The 14,526-nt window shown below is 41.5% G+C and overlaps 1 protein-coding gene across 1 annotated transcript in view; it reads left to right on the top strand.

Moving 5' to 3' along the window:
* Positions 1–955: 955 nt before the first annotated feature.
* Positions 956–14,526, top strand: part of ITGA4 (integrin subunit alpha 4) — an 88,575-nt gene continuing 75,004 nt past the window's right edge. Inside the window, exons 1-2 of the mRNA XM_081241850.1 lie at positions 956–1,580; positions 1,904–2,025. Of these exons, the coding sequence (XP_081097976.1) occupies positions 1,384–1,580; positions 1,904–2,025 (319 nt within the window). The 5' untranslated portion in view covers positions 956–1,383. The remainder of the gene's footprint in view (positions 1,581–1,903; positions 2,026–14,526) is intronic.

The following is a 14,526-nucleotide window of genomic DNA, read 5'->3' as shown; positions in this document are numbered from 1 at the left end:
CAAGTATTTTAATTACGTGTCTGCCTTTACAACTTCAGAGGTGCTATTTCAGTATGGTTTTAATGCACATGCACACACACACACCATTTGATGAATGCTGTTTCTTTCTCTTTTTTTTTCATACAGTAATAATTAATAACTGTACCTGCATCTCCTGCAAATACCGGCCTAATTATCTATGGCTGTCTCTGGTTGCTCTAGAAAGAAACCTGAGGCACACCTGGATTAATTAGGACGAGAATCAAACCCGGTTCAGGTGTGTTGTGCTGTGGGCCCCCAGCGCATTTTCAGAGGCTCATTATGGTGTCTGTTTCTTGACCTCAGCTGGGTCTAAGCCCTGATGGCAGGTGTATCCGGAGGAACTGAGTGGATGCTGATGGAAAGGGGGAGCATCAAGAACCAGAGGGAGGAATCCGTTGAAGTGAGGCAAGTCACAGTGCTTCCTTAGCCCAGACTCGCCCTTGGACTCAGCAACAACCTAAACTGCCTGCCTGTGCCTTTCAGCTCGAGCCACTGCTCCTCAAGCAAGCAGCCCGGACTTAAGAGGAAGTATGGGGAGGAAGGAAGTGGGCATAGAAGGGTGTAGGGTTCTGAGTCTTGAAGTGATATACCATAACTTTATCGGGCGCCTTCAGGGAGTGCGCTTTGTGTTTAATCTGTGGCTCCCCAGTGGTTGCTTCTGCCCCCCAAATCACGTATACCGCTTAACTATCAACGAAAGATCAGGACAGTTCCCTGCCCCAGTCCCTCCCGGCGCCCAGGTTTGTGGCCGGCCTTTGGGCCACTCCGGGCAGGCCGAGGAGCCTCTGCGTTCATAGTGAGGCGCACGCGGGTCGGATTGGGGCCACGCCGCTAACATCTAGGCCACAAACGCGGATAAAAGGCTAAGCCCCGGACCCCTTCCGGCTCCACTCTTGCAGTCCCGGGAGCCCGGAGTCATCCCGTGCTCCGGGACTAGGAGGCCCCGGCCTGGACGCGCGTTCTGCGCAGCCAAGGTCCCCTAGCGCCCCCTACAGTCTCACGCGCGGGGAGACGGCATCGGGTCCTGCGCCTCCGCACTGCGCCCGGGACCCCACCCAGCGGCCCGCGCCCCGGAACCACGTGAGCACCGCACCTCCAGACTGCAGAAACGGGGCGTGGGGGCCGGCGGGCGCGCAGCATCCCCGCCACCTCTAATCGCTCCGCCCGCCGCGGCCTGACTTCCCCTCCCTCCCTCCCTCCCTCTGTCCCTCCCCCCCCACCCTCGTTCCGCCCGCCCGCCTGCGCCGGACACGCTGAGCCTCTTCTCTTGGGGCGCTCTTCCCCTTGGCCGACCGTCTCATCCCGCGCAACTTTGGGACGGACAGTGGCCGTTTGGTGTTGAATGTTCCCCTCGGAGAGCGCATGGCTGCGGAAGCGAGGTGCGGGCCGGGCCCCCGAGGGGCCGCCGTATGGGAGGCGGTGATGCTACTGCTGTGCTTGGGAGTCCCGACCGGGCGCCCCTACAACGTGGACACCGAGAGCGCAGTGGTTTACAAAGGCCCCGCCGACACCCTGTTCGGCTACTCGGTGGTGCTGCACAGCCACGGGGCAAACCGATGGTGAGTGGGGTCGGAGGCGGCGCCCTCGGCATCTCAGAGCAGCGAGCGAAAGGCGCCTCAGGGATTCCCTGCCCGGTTCAAACTTTCCTCCCTCCGCGGGAGGCAGGAGGGGAACCCTGCGACGGCCAGCTCGCTAGAGAAGTGCCCGGGAAACTAACTTATCTTGGGGTGGCAGCACCCGGGGTGCGTTCTGGCGCCAGGCCCTGGAGTTTGGGGTGGCGGGTTGGGTGCGCGGAGTGGTGGGCGGAGGAGTCCGTGAAGACCCGGAGTTCAGTGGGCAGCACGGCTCACGTCTGCGCGCACGTGCCCATTGCTCACTTTAGGCTCGTAGTCGGGGCGCCCACGGCCAGCTGGCTCGCCAACACTTCAGTGGTCAATCCTGGGGCGATTTACAGATGCAGGATTGGAAAGAACCCAGAGCGGACGTGCGAACAGCTCCAGCTGGGTGAGTTGGACCTGGGGCCGGGAGCTAGGGACCCACTCCCCCCAACACACGCACACACACACACTTGTGAGCCCCACGGTAGCAGAAGTCCTGGAAAAACTTGTGTTGCCTATTCTAGTTTAAAGCGAATGATTTTCACTGTTAACTCTATGCCATCTTCCCTTCTAAACATAAAAGTGGTCTCCTTTCTGTCAATATTGTTCTCCCTTTTGCTTATGACGATGATTGCAGTACTCTGACCAAACTATGTGGAGAAAAATTTCTTATAAAACCTTCTCCTCACCTCTCCCCTCCGCAACCCCCCCTCCCCCGCAAAGTGTAAAACACATCTTAAAGTCTCTCAGCACGTTAAGGACAGGATCCAGCTAAGCCAAGACTTGAGAATTTTATTTCTATCTTTGACCTATCAGCCTTGTTAAAGAACAGGCTAAGGGGTAGATCAGGAATAGCAGTTGAAATTGATCCCATACCCTGTCATTTAGCCCAAGGGCTTTCTGAAAAAGAAAACGATACAGTTTTACTTAGATATGAAATGTAAAAGGAGAGCACAAGAAAAAATTGGCATCTGCACCGTTAATATAAATAAAACGAAGTTTAACATATAATTATTAATTTTTCTTTCCAAAAACTCTGATGTTAAATGGATACCTCTATTTGAAATCATTTCTTAGTGTCTCTTCTTAGATTTGTGACAGCTTGAAAAATGCATTCTGATGGGGGAGAGGAGAAAGTTCATGTTTCAAAGCCAAAAGCAAATACGCTTTGCATAGACACATGGGGTAAGAAAGGGGAACTAATATCAATTCAGACCCTATCTTGCTTCAAGCATTGTTAGGAACTGCTATATATGTTTCTTGTTTTCCGCAAAACACCACTGGATCATGGTTGGCATTGTTCTTACTTTACACCTGAGGACTCTATGACTCAGAGAGTTGCAAGGACTTTTTTGAAGTTATTCAGTTAGTGAATGGAAGATGGGACCTCAAGTCAAAGTCAGGTCTGCCTGGGTCCAAAGTCCAAGCGCCTTTCTTTCATGTATGCATCTTCAGTGAAAATAAAATTCAATGACGAGTCCGATATGTTGTCTGCTGAGCTGATGAGTCATCTGTGAATGGTGAATAAAAGGTCATAATTGGTACCTTTTTCCTATTTATCTTTGCTATCAATGGACTTTTGGGATAAGTTAGTTACTGAATCTTTAACACTCCCCTCCCCCCATTTTTGGTTGTAATCTCTGCTTTTTCTCAAACTGGGAAGCGGCTTCCCTTCATTGAGAATGAAGTCAAATAGAGTATGCACATAACGGAAGTTTATTTTTGACTCAGCATCCGTAAGAGTCTAGGAGTTGTCTACAGTGTGTAGAATAGGCCCCAGCCTCTCATTAAGCATCTTCCATCCCCAAAGGCAGACTAGGAAAGCATAACATATTCACAGACCTATCCATTTGGAATAATTCTGCAAAGTATAATTTTCATTGCATGAGAGACTTGTAGGATGAAGAATTAGGGAGCGGAGCAGACAGTCTTGATCTGCCAGAGGATCTTGACAGGGTCTCAGGAGGGAATGTTTTATTTTTGTTGTCCTGTCATAGTTTCCTGATTCATGACATTATAACTACTGGTATTTAGCTCCTACTTCCTGTCTGGAAGGGCACTGAATCTATTTCTAGATGTCTGTATTTAACTGGAAAGATCCTGTCATAATATTATATAAAATTAAAAATTTAAGATGATAATACCTGTCAAAATTGAAGGAAAACCTACACTGATTGGGCACATGGAGCATAGGGGTTGACTACAGAAATATCCACAGAAAAAGGTGCACATGGTAGATGTTCAACAAACATGAATTAAGTGAAGATGTACTGGATGGATAAATGAATAAAAGCAAAGTGAAAGTTTGTCATCGACCTGATTGGTGAATAAGAGAATTAATTAGAAATGACAAGCCAAAGGGATATTTTTAACTTTCAAATTTTTGATCAATAAAAAGGTTTCTACTGAGATGAAAGGCAAAAAGGAAGACAAGATTTCTAGTCAGTCAACTGGTTGAAAAACTAATAGCTGTAGTAATAGCTATGAACATTTGCAAAAGAGTTGACTGAAATTACTTCTCATATAACATTTCAAACGATATATCTTCTCTTCCTTATATGAAGAAATTGTGTGTTTCAATTCAGCACAGACTCAGAAGTAACTTGAAGCTGTAAAATAAGGGATTGAGGATAACGACTAGAAAGGAAACACTGAAAATAATACATCGGTAACTAAAGACATTTAAAAATTCTCAGGATTGTGGACTACGTAGTATTCTTTATGAAGAATTTTCAAGGAAAAAATACATACACAATCGTCTATATAAGATGCCTTCAGTTGTTCTGTCTCAAATATGGGTGACTATAACATATGCAAAATGCTTAGCTCAGTACCTGACATACAACTGACATTCAAAAAATATTAGTTTATTTTTTATCTCTATTTTCTACTTAAATCTATGTCTGCATGTTATCTGTTATAGGCAGGTTGAGGTTATAAATACGGACAGTTTATAGATGAAACCAAAAGTTAAATGTGTAAATGAAAAGGTAACAGTTGAAACACAATGAAAAATATTTTTTGTTGGCCCAACCAAAAAATCTTTTTAAAAATTTTTTTAACATCTTTATTGGAGTATAATTGCTTTACAATGGTGTGTTAGTTTCTACTTTATAACAAAGTAAATCAGTTATACATATACATATATCCCCATATCTCCTCCCTCTTGTGTCTACCTCCCTCCCACCCTCCCTATCCCACCCCTCTAGGTGGTCACAAACCACCTAGCTGATCTCCCTGTGCTATGCGGCTACTTCCCACTAGCTATCTGTTTTACGTTTGGTAGTGTATATATGTCCATGCCACTCTCTCACTTTATCACAGCTTACCCTTCCCCCTCCCCACATCCTCAAGCCCATTCTCTAGTAGGTCTGTGTCTTTATTCCCGTCTTACCCCTAGGTTCTTCATGACATTTTTTTTTTTTTTTTTAGATTTCATATATATGTGTTAGCATACGGTATTGTCTTTCTCCTTCTGACTTACTTCACTCTGTATGACAGACTCTAGGCCCATCCACCTCACTACAAACAACTCAGTTTCATTTCCTTTTATGGCTGAGTGATATTCCATTGTATATATGTGCCACATCTTCTTTATCCATTCATCCGATGATGGACACTTAGGTTGCTTCCATCTCCTGGCTATTGTAAATAGAGCTGCAATGAACATTTTGGTACATGACTCTTTTTGAATTATGGTTTTCTCAGGGTATATGCCCAGTAGTAGGATTGCTGGGTCATATGGTAGTTCTATTTGTAGTTTTTTAAGGAACCTCCATACTGTTCTCCATAGTGGCTGTACCAATTCACAATCCCACCAGCAATGCAAGAGTGTTCCCTTTTCTCCACACCCTCTCCAGCATTTATTGTTTCTAGGTTTTTTGATGATGGCCATTCTGATCAGTGTGAGATATCTTATTGTAGTTTTTATTTGCATTTCTCTAATGATTAATGATGTTGAGCATTCTTTCATGTGTTTGTTGGCAGTCTGTATATCTTCTTTGGAGAAATGTCTATTTAGGTCTTCTGCCCATTTTTGGATTGGGTTGTATGTTTCTTTGATAATGAGCTGCATGAGCTGCTTGTAAATTTTGGAGATTAATCCTTTGTCAGTTGCTTCATTTGCAAATATTTTCTCCCATTCTGAGGGTTGTCTTTTTGTCTTCTTTATGGTTTCCTTTGCTGTGCAAAAGCTTTGCGGTTTCATTAGGTCCCATTTGTTTATTTTTGTTTTTATTTCCATTTCTCTAGGAGGTGGGTCAAAAAGGATCTTGCTGTGATTTATGTCATAGAGTGTTCTGCCTTTGTTTTCCTCTAAGAGTTTCATAATGTCTGGCCTTACATTTAGGTCTTTAATCCATTTTGAGTTTATTTTTCTGTATGGTGTTAGGGAGTGTTCTAATCTCATACTTTTACATGTAGCTGTCCAGTTTTCCCAGCACCATATATAGAAGAGGCTGTCCTTTCTCCACTGTACATTCCTGCCTCCTTTATCAAAGATAAGGTGACCACATGTGCGTGGGTTTATCTCTGGGCTTTCTATCCTGTTCCATTGATCTGTATTTCTGTTTTTGTGCCAGTACCATACTGTCTTGATTACTGTAGCTTTGTGGTATAATCTGAAGTCAGGGAGCCTGATTCCTCCAGCTCCATTTTTCTTTCTCAAGATTGCTTTGACTATTAGGGGTCTTTTGTGTTTCCATACAAATTGTGAAATTTTTTGTTCTAGTTCTGTGAAAAATGCCAGTGGTAGTTTGATAGGTATTGCATTGAATCTGTAGATTGCTTTGTGTAGTAGAGTCATTTTCACAATGTTGATTCTTCCAATCCAAGAACATGGTATATCTCTCCATCTATTTGTATCATCTTTAATTTCTTTCATCAGTGTCTTATAATTTTCTGCATACAGGTCTTTTGTCTCCTTAGGTAGGTTTATTCCTAGATATTTTATTCTTTTTGTTGCAATGGTAAATGGGAGTGTTTTCATAATTTCACTTTCAGATTTTTCATCATTAGTGTATAGGAATGCCAGAGATTTCTTTTTTTTTTTTTACATCTTTATTGGAGTATACTTGCTTTACAATGGTGTGTTAGTTTCTGCTTTATAACAAAGTGAATCAGTTATACATATGTTTCCATATCTCTTCCCTCTTGCATCTCCCTCCCTCCCACCCTCCCTATCCCATCCCTCTAAGTGGTCACAAAGCACAGAACTGATCTCCCTGTGCTATGCAGCTGCTTCCCACTAGCTATCTGTTTTAAGTTTGGTAGTGTATATATGTCCATGTGACTCTCTCGCTTTGTCACAGCTTACCCTTCCCCCTCCCCATATCCTCAAGTCCATTCTCTAGTAGGTCTATGTCTTTATTCCTGTCTTATCCCTATGTTCTTCATGACATTTTTTTCTTGAATTCCATATATATGTGTCAGCATACAGTATTTGTCTTTCTCTTTCTGACTTACTTCACTCTGTATGACAGACTCTAGATCTATCCACCTCATTACAAATAGCTCAATTTCGTTTCTTTTTATGGCTGAGTAATATTCCATTGTATATATGTGCCACATCTTCTTTATCCATTCATCTGATGATGGATACTTAGGTTGTTTCCATCTCTGGCCTATTGTAAATAGAGCTGCAATGAACATTCTGGTACATGACTCTTTTTGAATTATGGTTTTCTCAGGGTATGTGCCCAGTAGTGGGATTGCTGGGTCATATGGTAGCTCTATTTGTAGTTTTTTAAGGAACCTCCATACTGTTCTCCATAGTGGCTGTACCACCAGCAATGCAAGAGTGTTCCCTTTTCTCCACACCCTCTCCAGCATTTATTGTTTCTAGATTTTTTGATGATGGCCATTCTGACCGGTGTGAGATGATATCTCATTGTAGTTTTTTTTTTTTTTTTTTTGCTGTACGCGGGCCTCTCACTGTTGTGGCCTCTCCTGTTGCGGAGCACAGGTTCCGGACATGCAGTCCCAGCGGCCACGGCTCACAGGCCCAGCTGCTCCGCGGCATGCGGGATTCTCCCGGACCGGGGCACGAACACACGCCCCCTGCATCAGCAGGCTGACTCCCAACCACTGCGCCACCAGGGAAGCCCTCAGTGTAGTTTTGATTTGCATTTCTCTAATGATTAATGATGTTGAGCATTCTTTCATGTGTTTGTTTGCAGTCTGTATATCTTCTTTGGAGAAATGTCTCTTTAGGTCTTCTGCCCATTTTTGGATTGGGTTGTTTGTTTTTTTGTTATTGAGCTACATGAGCTGCTTGTAAATCTTGGAGATTAATCCTCTGTCAGTTGCTTCATTTGCAAATATTTTCTCCCATTCTGAGGGTTGTCTTTTGGTCTTGTTTATGGTTTCCTTTGCTGTGCAAAAGCTTTGAAGTTTCATTAGGTCCCATTTGTTTATTTTTGTCTTTATTTCCATTTCTCTAGGAGGTGGGTCAAAAAGGATCTTGCTGTGATTTATGTCATAGAGTGTTCTGCCTATGTTTTCCTGTAAGAGTTAGGTAGTTTCTGGCCTTACATTTAGGTCTTTAATCCATTTTGAGTTTATTTTTGTGTATGGTGTTAGGGAGTGATCTAATCTCATACTTTTACATGTACCCTCTATGCCTACTTTTTGGAGGGTTTTTATCATAAAAAGGTGCTGAATTTTGTCGAAAGCTTTCTCTGCATCTATTGAGATTACCATATGGTTTTTCTCCTTCTATTTGTTAATATGGTGTATCACATTGATTGCTTTGTGTATATTGAAGAATCCTTGCATTCCTGGAATAAACCCTACTTGATCAGGGTGTATGATCCTCTTAATGCGCTGTTGGAATCTGTTTGCTAGTATTTTGTTGAGGATTTTTGTACCTATGTTCATCAGTGATATTGACCTGTAATTTTCTTTCTTTGTGACATCCTTGTCTGGTTTTGGTATCAAGGTGATGGTCGCCTCGTAGAAGGAGTTTGGGAGTGTTCCTCCCTCTGCTATATTTTGGAAGAGTTTGAGAAGGATAGGTGTTAGCTCTTCTCTAAATGTTTGATAGAATTTGCCTGTGAAGCCATCTGGTCCTGGGCTTTTTGTTGTTGGAATATTTTAAATCACAGTTTCAATTTCAGTGCTTGTGATTGGTCTGTTCATACTTTCTGTTTCTTCCTGATTCAGTCTTGGCAGGTGTGCATTTCTAAGAATTTGTCCATTTCTTCCAGGTTGTCCATTTTATTGACATAGAGTTGTTTATAGTAATGTCTCATGATCTTTTGTATTTCTGCAGTGTCAGTTGTTAATTCTCCTTTTTCATTTCTAATTCTATTGATTTGAGTCTTCTCCCTTTTTTTCTTGATGAGTCTGGCTAATGGTTTATCAATTTTGTTTATCTTCTCAAAGAACCAGCTTTTAGTTTTATTGATCTTTACTATTGTTTCCTTCATTTCTTTTTCATTTATTTCTGATCTGATCTTTATGATTTCTTTCCTTCTGCTAACTTTGGGGGTTTTTTTGTTCTTCTTTCTCTAATTGCTTTAGGTGCAAGGTTAGGTTGTTTATTCGAGATGTTTCCTGTTTCTTAAGGTGGGATTGTATTGCTATAAACTTCCCTCTTAGAACTGCTTTTGCTGCATCCCATAGGTTTTGGGCCGTCGTGTCTCCATTGTCATTTGTTTCTAAGTATTTTTTGATTTCCTCTTTGATTTCTTCAGTGATCACTTCGCAATATATTAAGTAGTGTATTGTTTAGCCTCCACGTGTTTGTATTTTTTACAGATCTTTTCCTGTAATTGATATCTAGTCTCATAGCGTTGTGGTTGGAAATGATACTTGATACGATTTTATATTCTTAAATTTACCAAGGCTTGATTTGTGACCCTAGATATGATCTATCCTGGAGAATGTTCCATGAGCACTTGAGAAAAATGTGTATTCTGTTGTTTTTGGATGGAATGTCCTATAAATATCAATTAAGTCCATCTTGTTTAATGTATCATTTAAAGCTTGTGTTTCCTTATTTATTTTCATTTTGGATGATCTGTCCATTGGTGAAAGTGGGGTGTTAAAGCCCCCTACTATGAATGTGTCACAGTCGATTTCCCCTTTTATGGCTGTTAGTATTTGCCTTATGTATTGAGGTGCTCCTATGTTGGGTGCATAAATATTTGCAGTTGTTATATCTTCTTCTTGGATTGATCCTTTGATCATTATGTAGTGTCCTTCTTTGTCTCTTCTAATAGTCTTTATTTTAAAGTCTATTTTGTCTGATATGAGAATTGCTACTCCAGCTTTCTTTCGGTTTCCATTTGCATGGAGTATCTTTTTCTATCCCCTTACTTTCAGTCTGTATGTGTCCCTAGGTCTGAAGTGGGTCTCTTGTAGACAGCATATATATGGGTCTTGTTTTTGTATACATTCAGCCAGTCTGTGTCTTTCAGTGGCAGCATTAAACTATTTACATTTAAGGTAGTTATCGATATGTATGTTCCTATTACCATTTTCTTAATTGTTTTGGGTTTGTTGTTGTAGGTCTTTTCCTCCTCTTGTGTTTCTTGCCTAGAGAAGTTCCCTTACCATTTGTTGTGAAGCTGGTTTGGTGGTGCTGAACTCTCTCAGCTTTTCCTTGTCTGTAAAGGTTTTAATTTCTCCATCGAATCTGAATGAGATCCTTGCTGGGTAGAGTAATCTTGGTTGTAGGTTTTTCTCCCTCATCACTTTAAATATGTCCTGCCAGTCCCTTCTGGCTTGCAGAGTTTCTGCTGAAAGATCAGCTGTTAACCTTATGGGGATTCCCTTGTGTGTTATTTGTTGTTTTTCCCTTCCTGCTTTTAATATGTTTTCTTGTATTTAATTTTTGTTAGTTTGATTAATATGTGTCTTGGCGTGTTTCTCCTTGGATTTTTCCTGTACGGGACTCTCTGTGCTTCCTGGACTTGATTAACCATTTCCTTTCCCATATTAGGGAAGTTTTCAACTATAACCTCTTCAAATATTTTCTCAGTCACTTTCTTTTTCTCTTCTTCTTCTGGGACCCCTATAATTCAAATGTTGGTGAGTTTAATGTTGTCCCTGAGGTCTCTGAGACTGTCCTCAGTTCTTGTCATTCTTTTTTCTTTATTCTTCTCTGCAGTAGTTATTTCCACTATTTTATCTTCCAGGTCACTTATCCGTTCTTCTGCCTCAGTTATTCTGCTATTGATTCCTTCTAGAGTATTTTTAATTTCATTTATTGTGTTGTTCATCATTGCTTGTTTGCTCTTTAGTTCTTCTAGGTCCTTGTTAAATGTTTCTTGCATTTTCTCTATTCTGTTTCCAAGATTTTGGTTCATCTTTACTATCTTTATTCTGAATTCTTTTTCAGGTAGACTGCCCATTTCCTCTTCATTTGTTAGGTCTGGTGGGTTTTTTTCTTGCTCCTCATCTGCTGTGTGTTTTTCTGTCTTCTCATTTTGCTTATCTTACTGTGTTTGGGGTCTCCTTTTTGCAGGCTGCAGGTTCGTAGTTCCCATTGTTTTTGATGTCTGTCCCCAGTGGCTAAGGTTGGTTCAGTGGGTTGTGTAGGCTTCCTGGTGGAGGGGACTATTTCCTGTGTTCTGGTGGATGAGGCTGGATCTTGTCTTTCTGGTGGGCAGGTCCACGTCTGGTGGTGTGTTTTGGCGTGTCTGTGGCCTTATTATGATTTTAGGCAGCCTCTCTGCTAATGGGTGGGTTTGTGTTCCTGTCTTGGTAGTTGTTTGGCATAGGGTGTCCAGCACTGTAGCTTGCTGGTCATTGAGTGAAGCTGAGTGTTGTTGATGAAGATCTCTGGGAGATTTTCACCGATTGATATTATGTGAAGCTGGGAGGTCTCTTGTGGACCAGTGTCCTGAAGTTGGCTCTCCCACCTCAGAAGCACAGCACTGACTCCTGGCTGCAGCACCAAGAGCCTTTCATCCACACGGCTGCTAGTGTTGGAGGGTCTTCTGCAGTGGCGGGGGGTGGCTGTGTCTCACCTTTTGAAGAAGTGGTCTCCATTCTCCTTCATGTGAATTCTGGCAATATTTCCGTGATCAATTTTGTCTCAATTCGGAAAACAATTCTAGAGGTTAGAAGTCCAAAATCAAGGTTTTAGCAGAGTTGGTTTCTTCTGAGGTCTCCCTCCTTGACTTGTAGATAAATGGCTTTCTTTTCCCTGTGTCTTCACATAGACTTCCATCTGTTTCCAAAAAATCTTATAATAACTAAAGATTCATCTATGACTGCCGTGTCATAAAATGTTTTCTTTCATTCATGGCCTAATTTGCTATCAAAGAGATGAAGTTGAGAGATCTCTTAAAATGGTGCCAATCTCCTACACAATTCAAAGTGCTATCTACATGGACTAGTCTTTAGGTCTCAGAATTTCAGATCAAAGTTTGATTCAGATAGACTCATTCCCTCAGAAGAGGAGTCAATACCCTTCCCCCCACTTCCTAACCCCTCTTCCCTGCAGTGGCTAATGTCCCATACTATGGTATATTCACTGTAGTCATAATCAGAAGTGAGCAGCAAATGCCTGTTTATCTAGAATGTTCAGGGTATGAGATGTCGAGAATGAGATACCCCTTTTAGTGAAGTGAATTGACTGTAGAAGAGGTGCATTTCTTCCTGTGTGCAAACAGGCTTCTTCCACCTTCCTGCCTGCCTAAGAAGTGTGTCTCCCCTCACTTCCTTGGTACTGCTCTCTGTGAACCAGAGGAAGGTAGTCTCCCCATCAGGAGGGTCTGAATCCAAACTTGTTCATGAAGACTCCGTGTCTGGGGAGGCCATAGTGATTTCCACAGGTTCAGTTGCTTTTCCACTCAGGTGCTTTGCATCCTTGCTAAGTTTTTTTTTTTTTTTTTTTCCTGTATGCGGGCCTCTCGCTGTTGTGGCCTCTCCCGTTACGGAGCATAGGCTCCGGACGCGCAGGCTCAGCGGCCATGGCTCATGGGCCCACCCGCTCCGCGGCATGTGGGATCTTCCCGGACCGGGGCACGAACCCGTGTCCCCTGCATCGGCAGGCGGACTCTTAACCACTTTGCCACCAGGAAAGCCCCCTTGCTAAGTTTTTTAAAAGGAAACTTTGATCACAGATGGTTGCTAAATTAAGGCATCACAAATAATGACTTCATTACTGTATTTATCCATGGATTTCCAGTATTTGAACAATTAGAACATAATAAAATACATAAATGGCTACAAAATTATACTAAAAAGATTACCTTTATTTGGTCATTCAAAAGGCATACTAGATCTTTCATTATTTTGAAGTTGCCACTAGTAGCATTATACATGTGTGTTTGGGCGTGCACACGTGCGCGTGCGTGCACGCGCACACACACACACACTTGTCTGGGTAATAGAGGCTAAAATTATACAATTACACTGTCCAGTACAGTAGCCACTAGCCACATGTGGCTATTGGGCACATGAAATGTGGCTAGTTTGTAGTGAGAAGTACTATAGGGCAAATTACTTTCTGGCTTTTGAAGACCTAGTACCAAAAAAAAAAGAAAAACATACACACACACATACATATACATAAAATCTCTTTTTTTAGATATGGATCACATGTTGAAATAAATATTTTAAAACTAATATTGATTACATTTTTAAATGAAAATATTTTTGATGTATTAGGTTAAAGAAAATATATTATTAACATCAATTTTACCTATTCCTTTTTACTTTTTAATGTGACTACTGTAAAATTATTTCATAAGTGACTTGTATTATGTTTCTGTCAGACAGCGCTGTTCTAGAGAAACATAACTTCCCTATGTAAAATAACACTAACTTTTTAGCAGGTGCCTTCCCAGTGTCTATGCATAAAATGATTGGAATTTTCACTTTTCTAGACCAATGTTGTATAGTTACTAGACCTTTAAGCTCTCTCCTTGTACCTCTTTTTCTTACTAGAAAGAACAGTCGTTTATTAAGTTAGTCATCATTATTCCCCTTCAGATTTCTTCCTGGAAATTACATTGCCTTAGCCAGCCTCCTGGTTTATATTACATAACCTACTTGGAGGAGGTTAAATTAATTAGCATTTGTGTCATTAAACTAATGATTACCTCACTCTCACTTCTGCCTGATTTTTAGGAATTATTAGCTTAACAATAAAAAGCAAACCTCTCACTGTTGAAACTTCAAATATGTCCTTGATAACTTTCCTTTTCTTTCTCATTTGTGATACTCTTTAAATTGTAGCTTATGAAGATGATGTTGATACAGACTGGTCATTTTGAAAAATCACCCCTGAACAGAGGTTGTTATTGCTAATTATGCACAAAATTAAGACAGAGAGCTTCATGAATAAACCATCATATTACAAGAATTGTTTCCTTATTTCCAGCAATTTCCCAAACTCCATCTCTAAAAGAATGGTTTCCACCTAATTTAAGAGATGAGATTTTCTAAAATGTATTTTATTTTTTGCCTAAAGTTTACTTGACCACTGGGTGCTGTTTCTACTGACTAAAAAATCTCTTCCTTTGGCAACAGTTCTTGGGCCAGATATGGTAATCCATTGTGCTTGTAGGTCATTTATTGAAGGATGTCAAAGGGCGAGAACCTGGGTGTACAAAAGAAACATGGCCCTTGCCCCAAGGGGTTTACCGTCTATAGGTTAGGTTGTTATAAGAAAGTATGGTGAGAAGATCTAATCTGTTTAGGAGATTAAGGTGATGTCTTCCTAAGGAATTGATGTTCTAGTGGAAAACTGAAAACAACAACAACAAAAAATCAAGAGTTAGCCAGAGGAAGAGGTTATGGGAAAGGGTGCCAGACAGAGCAAACAGTGTATATGAAGACCCTGAGGTCCTTGAGAGGGCAGCATCTTTGGACTGAAAGAAAAATGCATACAGTTGAACTGTGGAGTGTGAAGTGATGATAGGTTGGAGAAGTAAGCAGGGATTATTTGTGT

The sequence above is a fragment of the Mesoplodon bidens genome, assembly GCF_964165515.1.
Source record: "Mesoplodon bidens genome assembly, chromosome: 8".
Taxonomy (NCBI): Eukaryota; Metazoa; Chordata; class Mammalia; order Artiodactyla; family Ziphiidae; genus Mesoplodon; species Mesoplodon bidens.
This window is presented reverse-complemented; position numbering and strand designations above follow the sequence as displayed.